This window comes from Cetorhinus maximus, chromosome 18 (assembly GCF_964194155.1).
Source record: "Cetorhinus maximus chromosome 18, sCetMax3.hap1.1, whole genome shotgun sequence".
Taxonomy (NCBI): domain Eukaryota; kingdom Metazoa; phylum Chordata; class Chondrichthyes; order Lamniformes; family Cetorhinidae; genus Cetorhinus; species Cetorhinus maximus.
The window spans coordinates 28340346-28354950 of record NC_135896.1 but is presented as its reverse complement, the minus strand read 5'-3'; the positions used below and the strand labels follow the sequence as shown (position 1 = coordinate 28354950).

The 14605-nt window shown below is 41.7% G+C and overlaps 1 protein-coding gene across 5 annotated transcripts in view; it reads left to right on the top strand.

Annotated features, from left to right (window-relative positions):
- lrrc9 (leucine rich repeat containing 9) overlaps nucleotides 1-14605 on the top strand; it is a 197358-nt gene that overhangs the window by 119836 nt on the left and 62917 nt on the right. For all 5 annotated transcript variants that reach the window (XR_013579440.1, XR_013579439.1, XM_078562277.1 and 2 more), the window contains exons 19-21: nucleotides 3346-3465; nucleotides 12791-12982; nucleotides 13906-14031. Coding sequence is in view for 3 of the 5 variants with exons in the window: in XM_078562277.1 (XP_078418403.1) it covers nucleotides 3346-3465; nucleotides 12791-12982; nucleotides 13906-14031 (438 nt within the window). In the remaining 2 variants the exon portion in view is untranslated. The remainder of the gene's footprint in view (nucleotides 1-3345; nucleotides 3466-12790; nucleotides 12983-13905; nucleotides 14032-14605) is intronic.

Below are 14605 nucleotides of genomic sequence, written 5' to 3'. Positions count from 1 at the left end.
ATAAGATACGGAGTCATAGAGGTCTACAGCATAGAAAAAGGCCCTTCGGCCCATCGAGTCTGCACCGGTCAAACAAGTACCTAACTAATCTAATCCCATTTTCCAGCACCAGGCCCATAGCCTTATATGCCATAGCCTTGTATGCCATGGCATCGCAAGTGCACATCCAAATACTTCTTAAATGTTATGAGGGTTTCTGCCTCTACCACCCTTTCAGGCAGTGAGTTCTAGATTCCCACCACCCTCTGGGTGAAAAATTCTTCCTCACATCCCCTCTAAACCTCCTGCCCTTACCTTAAATCTATGGCCCCTGGTTATTGATCCCTCCAGCAAGGGGAAAAGTTCCTTCCTGTCTTCCCTATCTACGCCCCTCATAATTTTATACACCTCAATCATGTCCCCCCTCAATCTCCTCTGCTCCAGGGAAAATAACCCCAGTCTATCCAATCTCTCCTCATAACTAAAACTCTCCAGCCCAGGTAACATCCTGGTAAATCTCCTCTGCACTCTCTCTAGTGCAATCACATCCTTCCTATAATGCGGATTCCAGAACTGCATGCAGTACTCTAGCTGTGGCCTAACCAGCGTTTTATACAGTTCCAGCATAACCTCCCTGCTCTTATATTCTATGCCTCGACTAATAAAGGCAAGTATCCCATATGCCTTCTTAACCACCTTATTTACCTGTTCTGCTACCGTAAGGGACTGGTGGGCATGCACACCAAAGTCCCTCTGATCCTCGGTACTTCCCAGGCTCCGACCATTTATCGTGTATTTCTGTGCCTTGTTTGTCCTGCCCAAGTGCATCACCTCACATTTATCTGGATTAAATTCCATTTGCCACTGATCAGCCCATCTGACCAGCCCGTCTATATCCTCCTGTAATCTAAGGCTATTTTCCTCACTATTTCCCACCCCACCAATTTTCGTGTCATCCGCGAACTTACTGATCAGTCCTCCTACATTCAAGTCTAATTCGTTTATATATACCACAAACAACAAGAGACCCAACACCGATCCCTGTGGAATCCCACTGGACACAGGCATCCAGTCACAAAAACACCCCTCAACCGTCACCCTCTGCTTCCTGCCACTCAGCCAATTCTGGATCCAGTTTGCCAAATTGCCTTGGATCCCATGGGCTTTTACCTTTGTTATCAGTCTCCCATGCGGGACTTTATCAAAAGCCTTGCTGAAGTCCAAGTAGAATACGTCAAATGCATTGCCCTCATCTGCACACCTGTCACCTCTTCAAAAAATTCAATCAAATTGGTCAGACATGACCTCCCCTTAACAAAACCATGCTGACTGTCCCTGATTAATCCCTGCCTCTCCAAGTGCAGATTAATTCTGTCCCTCAGAATTGCTTCCAATAGTTTCCCCACCACTGAGATTAGACTGACTGTCCTGTAGTTCCCTGGTTTATCCCTTCCTCCCTTCTTGAATAACGGTACCACATTGGCTGTCCTCCAGTCCTCTGGCACCTCTCCTGTGGCCAAAGAGGTATTGAAAATTATTGCCAGCGCCCCTGCTATCTCCTCCCTTGCCTCACTCAATGGCCTGTGATACATTTCATCCGGGCCTGGAGATTTATCTACTTTTAAGCCTGCCAGACCACTTAGAATCTCCTCCCTTTCTATGCTAATTTCTTCAATTATATCACAGTCCTTCTGCCTGATTTCCATACCCACATCATCCCTCTCACTTGTGAACACCGACACAAAGTATTCATTTAGAACCCTACCTATGTCTTCCGGCTCCACAGACAAATTACCACTATGGTCCTTAATGGGCCCTACTCTTTCCCTAGTTATCATCTTACTCTTAATGTACTTGTAAAATAACTTTGGATTTTCCTTTATTTTACCTGGCAATGTTTTTTCATGCCCCCTTTTTGCTCTTCTAATTTCCTTTTTAAGTCCCCCCCCTACACATTCTAAACTCCTCTAGGGCTTCCGCTGTTTTGAGCCTTTGGTATCTGCCATAAGCCTCCCTTTTTCTCTTTATCCAATCCTGTATATCCCTCGACATCCAGGGTTCCCTGGATTTGTTGGTCCCAAACTTTGTCTTTACTGGAATATATTGGCCTTGTACTCTCCCTATTTCCTTCTTGAATGAATCCCACTGCTCTGACGCAGATTTACCTAAAAGCAGCTGCTCCCAGTCCACTCTGGCCAAATCATATCTGATCTTATTAAAATCGGCCTTCCCCCAATTTAGAACTCTGATTTCTGGCCCACCCTTGTCCTTTTCCATAATAACCTTGAATCTAACGGAGTTATGATCACTATCTGCAAAATGCTCCCCCACTGATACCTCTACCACTTGCCTGGTTTCATTCCCTAAAATTAAGTCTAGGACTGCCCCCTCTTTTGTAGGACCTTCTGCGTAATGTCTTAAAAAACTCCCCTCGATGCATTTTAAGAATTCTGCTCCCTCTAAACCTATCAGACTATGACTAACCCAGTTAATGTTGGGGAAGTTGAAATCCCCCACTATTATTTTTACACTTCTCTGAAATTTGCCTACATATCTCCTCTTCTATTTCTCTCTGACTGTTCGGGGGCCTATAGTATACTCCCAGCAATGTGATTGCTTCTTTTTTGTTTTTCAGTTCTAACCATATGGCTTCATTTGAGGAGCCTTCTAAGATGTCATCCCTCCTTACTGCTGTAATTGATTCCTTGATCAATATTGCGATATCCCTTCCTCTTTTACCTCCTTCTCTGTCTCACCTGAAGACCCTATATCCTGGAATATTGAGATGCCAATCCTGCCCCTCTCTCAACCATGTCTTTATGTTAATTTGTGCCCTCAACTCATCTGCCTTATTTGTCAGACTCCTTGCATTAAAATAAATACCATCCAACCTTGCCAAACTCCCTTGTGCCTTAACTGGCCTATAATTTCTATGCCTTCCGGAATCACTTGCTCTCTCTTCTAATTTTGGCTGTCATCTCCTTCTGCTGAACCTTCTCTGAGTCCCATCCCCCTGCCAAGTTAGTTTAAACCCTCCCCAACAGCACCAGCAAACCTCCTCGCAAGGATGTTGGTCCCACTTCTAAATAATATGGGTTGATTTTAGTAGTATGGATTTATTTTCAAAATTTGAAATGAAAACTCTTCAAGTCGAATGTTTGTCTTCTAAAATGATGGTTTGAGAGGGGTCACTGAATTTCCATTCCACATGTTAAAAAATAGACTGTCTTTCAAGATGAAATATGAAAACATTGGAATCTGTCATTCGTGAAAACATCTACCAAATGCAAAATAGGTATGCATTCTTGCTAAGAGGTTTAACTTTAAAATATGTTTTGTTCATTTTTCATGTTTGTCCTAATACAGATTCTGAACTTGCACGGAAATAGCCTGAGTAAGCTAAAGGGTATCTCCAAACTAACAAATTTGCAGAAATTTACTGTCAGTTTCAATGAACTTGTGCAGTTAGATGACCTTTCAAATCTGGTAAGAATTTACAAGTTTTTAATAAGTTATATATATATATGGATCTATTTCCAAGCTTAAACAATTTTCAGAATGGAATTAACCTATGGCTGAGCTGGCTGATGCCTGAAAGGTATCGCCACCAATACGGAAAATCTTCTGTTGCTTTACACCAGCAGTGGTGGAGAAAAATCAGCCCTGGCAACTTTAAGAATGGCAGATGGCAGAGATTGGGATCTCTGATGCCCTATTCATATTTCACTTCACGATCACTTCTGGTCAGCATACAGCTCACTGCCCAGAAACTGATAAGATGCTGATTTCAATATTGCATTAAAATAAACAGCGTTATATGCTGATGGGGGTAGTACATGTATCTCTGTGTTGCATACAGAAAGTAAATTGTATTTAAGTGCACCTGTTGAGGTTAACCAATCAACATTTTAAAAAGCAAAAAAAAGACATCCTTTCAAGTGGCACATCCCAGTGTGACAGAATTGAACAATGTAATTTGGAAAGGGTTTTTGTCTTTCTGTTTGGCTGCCTTACAAAAACTTTGGTAAGGGCTAGTGCGTTGTTTTCTTTTTAGTTTAAAATTACAAGCATGGGTTTCTGGGGAAAGAAAAGGAGGCATGCTTAGGTCAATTTGCTCCCCAGGCACATGTACTGCACCATCAACCATTTTCTGTAAAACAACTGAGGTGATTGTACTTTAATGTGTCAAAGGCCAGTGCCTCAAGAGCACTCAGAAGACTCTGCTTCAGCCAGGAACTTTGATGCATGTTTGAAGTAGCCATGAAGCCAATCTGCATGGCAGATACTGCTATTCCAATGACAGTGACAGCTCTCAATCTCTATGAATCCTTCCATACACCCAAAGGGGAGGGGAAATCATACATTTCTGCAAGTCTACAACCTACAAGAAGAAGGCATCCTTATCTTTCCTAGTTCCATCTATTTTCCTGCTAGTGGCTCTGGAAAATCATACCTATTTAATTTGCATCACGGCAGAGCCGATGGCACCAATGAGATCTGTGAAGCAGATCAGTGGAAACATCTGATTCTATAATAGAACCCAAGGCTATACCAAGACTCTCATGCAGATGCCCTGGAAGTGTTATATTTCCAAAATAGGCTAGTGCACTGAATACATCCTTCATCCCTGTACACATTGGACTTTTCTATAGTGGCCTTCAGTTGATATACCACAAGTCTGATAACTGGATCATGTTTTTATATTTGTCTTTTTTTAAAATGCAACCCCTGGGAGTTCCACTTCAACTGAATCCTTTGAAGGATGGTCACTCTGTATGTAAATGTCCCCATTTACGATTGGCTATCTTTGTATTTCAATCAACAAAAACAAATGTTAGGGGAAATTCCAGCATTCATCCACTTCTGCGAAAAGTTAGTTCATTGCTTTTTGCTGATGAATGTTTGCTCAGGACAAGGAATTTGTTACACAAATTGCCTGTAAGCCTTAAAATTAAAACTTAATTATCCGCTCAGCTGGTATGGGAAATGATGCCACTCTGTTGGCGTCACTCTGCATCACAAGCCAGCCGCCCAGGCAACTTAGCTAACCGACTCTGAAAGAATTAAAAAGACTTAGCTGGACCACATAAAGCACTACTGAATTCTGCTTTCCTCTGCTGAAATTGCTTACTATTCCAGAATGCAAAGATAATCCCTGGCTTCCTTTTCCCACTACAAAATGTCTTCCTAAAGCCCTCTCTCCTGCCTACCCCACGTTAATCTCCAACAACAAGTGATAGAGTCATTTTTACAGCAAAGTAGGAGGCCATTCGGCTCATCATGTCCATGTCGGTTCTCTGCAGAGCAATCAAATCAGTCCTAATCGCCCACTCTATCCCCATACCCCTGTAGGTTTATTTCTCTCAAATACCTGTCCAATTTCCTTTTGTAATCATTCATAGTCTCCACTTCCACTACCTCATTGGCAGCAGGTTCCAGGTCATTACCATTCATTCTTCATCTTATTCCCCCTCCATCTCTTGGCCAAAATTTTAATACAGTGTCACTTAGTGTCATCAGCTAATGGGAATAGTTTTTCTCTGTCTACCTTATCTACAACTGTCATAATCTTGTGCACCTCTCTGAAATCTTCCCTCAAACTCCTTTTTGCTCCAAGGAGAACCCCAACTTCTTCAAGTTAACAAGGTAGCTAAAATCCCTCATCCCTCAAACTATTCTGGAATATCTCCTCTGCACCCTCTGAAGGACCCTTACAACTTTCCTAAAGTGTGGCAACCAGAATTCGATTCGATTCTCTAATTGTGGCCTAATCAGAGATTTTTTACAGATTTACATAACTTCCTTGCTTTTGAGCTGCATTCCTCTATTTATGAAGTCTAAAATCCCATATGCTTTGCTAACTGTTCTCTCAATATGTTCTGCCACCTTCAAAGATTTATGCACATGAACCCCCAGGTCCCTCTAACCCAGTACGCTTTTTTAGAACCAAGCCATTTAATTTATTTGCTTCTCCCTATTTCATCTGCCATTTGTTTGCCTATTCTGCTAGTCTATCTATGTCCAGTTGCAGTCAAGTGGTATCATCCTCGTTGTCAGCCACATCTCCAAGTTTGCAAATATCAGCAAATTTTGAAATTTTACTTTGTACACCAATATCCATTACATCTATATATATCAAAAAAGAGTAGCCTTAGCACTGACCCTTGGGGGTGCCACTCTCAACCATCCTCCAGTCTGAAAATCAACCATTTACCACAACTCAAGAGAAGTAAAAATGTGATGGATTTTATACTGTTTAAGAGGGATGGAGCAGGTCGAGCAAGATAGAAGGTCAGGGATAGGTGAGAGCTAAGGAGAGATTGACAAAGATGTCATGAACACAAGACTAAAGGATTGTTAACGGTAGGGTAAAAACTAAAGAAGGTGCTAATAGTGGAATAAAGGTAAGGAAGCAGAATGTGTTAATTGCAGAATAAGGGTCAGTACCCTGTGAAAGCACAACATAGAAACAAGTAGCAGATACCCTTTGGGGGAGGGGGTGGGGAAGAAGGATAAAAATAAATGAATACATACGTAAAAATAAATAAAAATTAAAAATAAATAAAACATTTGGATTAAAAAAGGGATAATGATGGAGGAGAGAGTTCATGGTCTGAAGTTGTTGAACTCAGTGTTGAGTCCGGAAGGCTGTAAACTTCACTGAAACATTGCAGCAGGCCAAGGACGGACAGGTGGGCATGAGAGCAAGATGGTGTTTTGAAACGGCAAGCGGCAGGAAGGTTTGGGTCATGCTTGCGGACTGAATGAAGGTGTTTCACAAAGCGGTCATCTAGTCTGCATTTAGTCTCCCCAATGTAGAGGAGACTGCTTTGGGAGCAGTGAATGCAGTAGACCAAATTGAAGGAGGTGCAAGTGAAGCACTGCTTCACCTGAAAGGAGTGTTTGGGGTCTTGGACGGTGAAGAGGGAGGAGGTAAAGGGGCAGGTGTTGCACCTTCTGTGATTGCATGGGAAGGAGCCGTGGGAAGAGGATGAGGAGTTGGGGTGATGGGGGACTGAACCAGGGTGTCACATAGGGAACGGTCCCTATGGAATGCTGACAGGGGGCTGAGGGGAAGATGTGTTTGGTGGAGTTGGCAGAAATGGCGGAGGATGATCCTTTGATTGTGGAGGCTGGTGGGGTGAAAAGTGAGGACAAGAGGGACCCTATCATGGTTCTAGGAGGGAGGGGAAGGGGTGAGGGCAAAGGTACTGGAGATGGGTCGGACACGGCGCTTCAAAGGATTATGCTCTGCCATTTCCACCAATTCCAGCATAATGCCATCATCAAACACATCTTCCCCTCACCCACCCTGTCAGCATTCCATAGGGACGATTCCCTCCGTGACACTCTGGTCCACTCCTCCATCACCCCCAACTCCTCATCTCCTTCCCAAGGCACCTTCCCATGCAATCGCAGAAGGTGCAACACTTGCTCTTTACCTCCTCTCTCCTCACCATCTAAGGCCTTAAACACTCCTTTCTGATGAAGCAGTGCTTCACTTGCACCTCCTTCAGTTTGGGCGACTGCATTTACTGCTCCCAATGTGGTCTCCTCTACAATGGGGAGACTAAACGCAGACTTTGCGGAACCCTTAACTCAATCCGCAAGCATGACCCAGACCTTCCTGTCGCTTGCCATTTCAACAGTGTCTTGCTCTCATGCCCACATGTCCATCCCTGGCCTGCTGCAATGTTCCAGTGAAGCCCAAAACAAACTGGAGGAACAGCACCTGATCTTCCGATTAAGCACTTTACAGCCTTCCGGACTTAACATTGAGTTCGACAACTTCAGACCATGAACTCTCTCCTCCGTCTTTACCCCTTTTTAAATCCAATTTTAAAAAATGTATTTTTATTTTTTATTTATTTTTATTTATTTATTCATTTATTTTTATCCTTCTCCCGAAACCTCCCCCCACTCCACCGCCTCCAACAGGGCCATCTGTCACTTGTTTCTGTGTTGTGCTTTCACAGACCGCTGACCCTTATTCTGCAATTAACATATTCTGCTTTCTTACCTTTATGCCACTATCAGCACCTTCTTTAATCTTTACCACTACCATTAGGGGAGTTGGTGGTGTAGTAGTAATGTCACTGGACTGGCAAGTGCAGGGTAATGATCTGGAGATGTGGGTTCAAATTCCACCATAGCAGCTCCACACCCATAGGAAATGTGGGTCTTAACTGCCCTCTGAAATGGCCTAGCAGGGCATTTAGTTGAAGGGATGGGCAACAAATGCTGGTCTTGCCAGCGATGCCCACATCCCATGATCTGTGTCCATAACATCTTTGTCAATCTCTCCTTAGCTGCCACCTATCCCTGACCTTCTATCTTGCTCCACACCCTCTTAAACAGTATAAAATCCATCACATTTCTACTTCTTTCCAGCTCTGAAGAAGAGTCATATGGACTCGAAATATTAACTCTGTTTCGCTCTCCACAGATGCTGCCAGACCTGCTGAGATTTTCCAGCTTTTTCTGTTTTTATTTCACAATTCCAGCATCCGCAGCATTTTTCTTTGATATACCATAACTCGTTGTTTTCTGTCCTTAGGCTAATTTTTTTTATCCACGTCAATGTTTACCTTCCTATTCCATGAGTCTCAAATTTGGTAACCAGCTTTTTACGTGGTACTTTGTCAAAGATTTTCATATGGACAACATCCATTGCTTTCCCTTCATTAGTTAATTAAATTCAGGTTCAACTAAATTAGTCAAGCACAATCAACCTTTTATAAATCCTTGCTGGCTCTCCTTAATTAACTCAAACCTCTCCAAGTGCCTCTTGAGTGTTTTCCCCCAATTATTCTTCCTAAAATCTTACTCACCACTGATGCTAAACTGACTGCTCTGTAGTCACTAGGAATGTCCTTACACCCTTTCTTTAACAAGAGTGCTACACTTGACAGTCCCCAATCCCCTGGCACCTTCCCATATCTGGGGAAGATGATGGCAAGGTCTTCCACGATCTCCATTCCTACTTCCTTTAGCAACCTGAGATCTGAGATACAAGCCATCCAGACCAGGTGGCTTATCCACTCTATGCATAGCCAGCCTTTCCAATACATCCTTCATATTAATTTTCACCCCATTATCTCTACTATCTGTGCTTCTACCAATATTTTGTAGGCATCTTTTTCCTTGGTAAACACTAATGCAAAGTACTTATTAAGTACTTGTCTTTCCCTACACCCCTAGGCATATAACACCCTCTTTGCCCCTAAAAGGCCCCACCCCACCTCTTACCACCCACTTACTATTTACATGCCGGTAGAATATGTTAACTGCCAATCTATTCTCATATTCTGTCTTCACCAATTGTTTTTTTCCTCTTCACTTCCCTTCTCAACTTATTTTGCCTGGTTCTCACTTGAAAAAATTACCTGACAGGTACCATGCACCTCTTTTTTTGTTTCATCATATTCTCTATCTCCCTCCAAGGAGCCCTGGCTTTGGTTGCCTTGCCTTCCACCCTTGTTAGAATGTAGCTAGCCTGAAATGTCACTGCCTTAAAGATCACCCATTGTTTACAGTTTTTCCTGTCAATCTTTGGTTTCATTTAAACCTGGCTGGATCCCTTCTTATCTCATCAAAATTAGCCCTCTTCCACTTTAGAAGTTCCACTTTAGTTTGTTGACCCTTCTCCAACACTAATCTAAATATGATGATACAATGATCACTCCTACACAAGTGTTCCCCTACAGATACTTGGTCCATCTCATTCCCCAGCATCAGATCCAACAAGCTCCTAGTTGGCTCAAGAACATACTGGTCAAAAGAATACTCCTAAACACATTTCTGAAGTTCCTCCCCTTCCTTACCTTTTACTCTGATATTATCCCAATCAATATTTCGATAATTAAAGTCCCCAGTTTCATTACTCTGTAGTCCTTTTACATCTCTGTGATATCCTTGCAAATTTGCTCCTCAATCTCTCTCACTATTTGGAGGTCTAAAGAACACCCCCAGTAGCGTGATCATTCCTTTTTTGCTTTCCAATACTAACCCAATAGATTCTTTGTCTCCTCCAGGACATCCTCTCTTTCCAAAACTACAAAGTCTTCCCTAATCTGATAAAAGCAAAATACTGCGGATGCAGGAAATCTGAAATAAAAACAGAAAATGCTGGAAAAACTCAGTAGGTCTGGCAGCATCTGTGGAGAGAGAAACAGAGCTAATGTTTCGAGTCCGTATGATTCTTCAGAAGAAGTCATACGGACTCAACATGTTAACTCTGTTTCTCTCTCCACCGATGCTGCCAGACCTGCTGAGTTTTTCCAGCATTTTCTGTCTTCCCTAATCTGTACTGCTATCCCAACTCCCTTTTCTCCTTCCCTATCTTTTCTGAGCATTTTGTTTCCTTGAATATTAAGCGCCAAGTCCTCACCATTTTTAACTCATGTTTCTATTGTTGCCCCTACATCATATTTCCACATGGCTATTTATGTTTGTAACTCACCAATCTTATTCACCACACTTTTGTATTTACCTACATGCATTGTGAACCTATCTTTGTATTCCTCATAGTCCTTTCTCGCCTACTCCTATCTAATATGGTAATACTTCCTTCCCTCGTACTATCCAAAATTCTCACTCCTTAATGTACTTCATTCCTCTTTTCTACTTTTATATGTTGGTTCCCATCTCCTCTTCCAATTTAGTTTAAATCTTCCCAAACCACGCTAGTGAATCTTGCCACAAGCACATTTGTCCCAGACCTTTTGAGCTGCATCCTGTCCCTTCCAAATAGGTTGACTCCTGTCCCAGAACTAGGACCAATATCCCAAGAATCTGAAGCCATTCCTCCTGCACCATGCCTCAAGCTGTGAATTTGATCCTTCCTATCTTCCTTTTTCTACTCTCACCAGCGCTTGGATCTGGGACTAATCCAGAGATTCCTACCTTTGAAGTCCTACTTTTTAACTTCCTCACTAACTACTCCCCCATCTGCCCATACCTGCCATCAGCTCCTGAAAGTCTCTCTCTCATGCCATTGGTACTGTCATGTACCACAACTTCTGGATCACTCCTTGCCCCTGAAGAATATTCTGCATTCTTTCTGTGATATCCTTTACCCTGGCATCAGAGAGGCAACACAGCATGTAGGACTGACAATGATGGTCTAAGTATGGAATCTCCAGAAACAACTGCATTTCTAATCTTTGCTGCCGCCCTTATGCATTCCTTTGCCCGTTGGTGCCTTAGGCCGGACTGCGCTCTTTCAAGGTGTCGTCACTCCTTGCAGTCTCCAATGCTGAGTACTGGTTTGAGAGTGACACACCTGCACAGAGTGAAGACTCCTGCACTTTCTCTCTTCCTACTCTTCCAAATGGCCACCCACCTACTATCCTGATTTCTCACTGGCATGACCACCTCCTAGAACGTATGATTTAGGAAACTCTCATCCTCCCTGATACACCGCAGAGACTTCAGCTGCCCATCAAGCTCAGAAATCCCAAGCTCAATCTCAAACAGCTGGAGACAATACATACACATGCGGTCCCCCAAGACACATGAAGTGTTGAGGTTCACACGTGGTACAGGAATTTCTTGCAGCAGGTCTTAGTTGCTCGTTCATGATCTAACTAATCTCTTCCCTCTTTTAGAATCAGTTAGTAACTTGTCTGACCCATTAATTTTAATTAATGCCTCTAGACTTGCTCTGTGCTAATGCTCTTATTAATTTACTCGCTATTATACTTAGCCCGATTGAAGAAAATGCGAGGAGCTCATGGACTTTTGTGTCACTAAGATTGAGATCATCCATTCAGCTGCCTCTGCATTTTCTCTCCTTTCCCCAAGCCCACTAGATCAGACTTCTCCTAAAGTTCATCCCCGTCACCCCTGAACTTGCATCTTTCTCTAGTTTATCTCCTATTAGCCACCAACTCCATCTCTTGCCCTGGCCACTTTCTAAGACTTAACCAGACCTTCACAACCTTGGTGTTATAACTGATCCTGAGATAAGCTTCCATCATCAAGACTGCCCACTTCAACCTCTGTAAATTGGTATGTCTCCACATCTGCCTCAGTTTATCTGTGCTGAAAACCTCATCCGTACCTTTGTTACTACTAGCTGTGATAATTTCAATGCTTTGCTAGCTGGCCTCCCATCTTACACCCTCCATAAACTTGATTTCATCTAAAATGCTACTACCTGTATCCTAACTATAACCAGGATCTGTTCATCGATCGATCCTGTACCCTGTGCTTTCCCCCAGTCCAGCAACATATGGATTTTAAAATTCTTAACCTTGTTTCTCAAATCCCTGCCTGGTCTCACCCCATCCTATCGCTGTAATCTCCTACAACCCTATCACCTTCGGAGATCTCTATTCTCCTCAAATCCTGACCTCTTAGGCAGCCCATTGCCCTCAGCTGCCTAGGTTCAAGCTCTGCAATTCCTTCTGTTAACCTCACACCTCGTTACTGCTTACTCCTCCTGTATGACATTCTGGCCATCTGTCCTAATGGGGCTCAATGTCAATTTTGTTTGAAAATGGTGCTGTGAAGTGTCTTGGGATGTTTTACTATATTAAAGGTGTTGCAAGTTGTTCCTGTTGAGAAGTAGGGATATTTATTCATTTTGAAAATAACAGCACATCCCTACATGTATCATGGTACAATCTTCTCAGTGCCAATCGTTACTTTGGGTGCTGGTACAAAAATTCAATATGCACCAGTAATAATGGAGATTTTAATTTTTCCATTGTTAAATTCCTTAACCTTGTTTCTTTCTTGCAATCAAGGAAAACACTGTGTTAATTTGTTCGTATGATTCTGAATCTAGTGTTTTAAAATTCTGCAGCCTTACCTAGAATTTTTGGATGCTAGCCACAACCAGTTGATAACATTAGATGGTTTCAATGGAGTGGAAAATCTCAAATATTTGGATTTGAGTTGGAATCAACTAATTTACATGAAGGAAGAAATAGGAGTCCTTTGTAAACATACATTAGACCTTCTTACACTTGATCTCCGTCATAATCCATGGAAAAAGGTATTTCCCATTGGTGTTTAAGTCATAAAGATTAACAACTTTAAGCAGGAGAATGTGATTTCAGACCATTTTAAATTTAAATTATATCTTAATTTTTTTTCATCTTCTTTATAGAGCATGTTTAAATAATGCATGGACTCAACTGTTTACAATGCTTTGAATCAGTTCCATATATTGTTTAATTTATACAGACAGCTAGTACTCTTATCTATGCCCTTTCCTCAACTGCTTTGATACAAACGTATGTATAATTTAATGACCACACATCATTTTGTCATAAATAAAATGATATATACAATGACTGTTCAACATTGTGACAAGTTTCAAAGACAGGTGGATTAACTAACGGAATCTATACAATGAACTGTGTTTAAGAATATAGTGAAACCATCTTATTTCAATGTTTGACTTCATTATCTATTCCTATTTTAAAAAGGCGTTACTGGAAAGAAGGTTCATAACCCATAGCATTGTAAAACGGACAGATGTGGGTTTAGATCTCACTTTTGCTGAGGTCCCAATCTTTGATACATGGAAAAGCAAAATTTACATTAGTTATATTTGTAGCTTTATTTGAATAATTAATCAGTAAAATGCTAGGCCAGATTGCATTATGATCATCAAATACAAGCAAAATATTAGCTTATATTTGGGTAACCGAATGTTCTACATGTAGTCCAACAAATAGGGTATTGTGTGTGTTTGGTCAGCTTTTCCAGCTGGTAGAGACAGGCATGGAGATCCATTATCTGAAAATTACAGCTCACTAATTAAATACTAATTCTGTTGCATAATTTCACTTGTCCCATTACATGTTTTTACAATACAGTTGTCAATATAGTTCTGCTTTTAAAAAAACTTGTAACTGAATTAGCTCCAGTAAGTCTAATCATCCTTTTTACCCATATCAAATTTTTGAACAGCCTGTGTTATTACGCTCGATAGTTATTGGCCAATTAAACACTCTCACTTTTCTGAATGGGTGCATTGTAACCAGGGAAGAAGCTGCGACAGCCCCGCAATTTACTGCTGAATCAAGGCTTACACAGGTATGACCAATGTTGATACTAATGTCTCCTCTGATTTTCTTTTGACCGTCTAAATAGAATTGGAGAAACGATTTTCAGTCAATTCGACTTTCCTCTTTGGGCTGTGCCTATCCATTATCTTGTCAAGTATCATTGGCTTACTTTTTTTCAAATTCTTTTTTGTTGGCAGGCTGCTTAAAACATTTATAATTCAAATACCATTTGCAATATACAAATTATATATTTCACACATAATTAAGATGGACATGCTACCTGACAAGGTAGAAATGGCATGCTCGCTGTCTTTATTATGTTTTATTATTAATACTGTATATAAAGAATTTATAAATATCAGTTTTGATTGTGCTAGGTCTAATACCATTCCCATGTTTCATTTAAGGTCAGACAAGCAATCTCAATAAACTATTATATTACATTTTAGTTGACATCCCTCGACGTCCCTCCAGGTGCTCATTCCCCTCAAGGAGCCAGGCAGGGGCCATCGGGCACCTGAGGGGAGGAGGAGCGACACTGGAAACCCCTGGGTCATCCAGTGAGGAATCTCAGATGCTGTCCTCTCCCTCTGAGTCCCCTT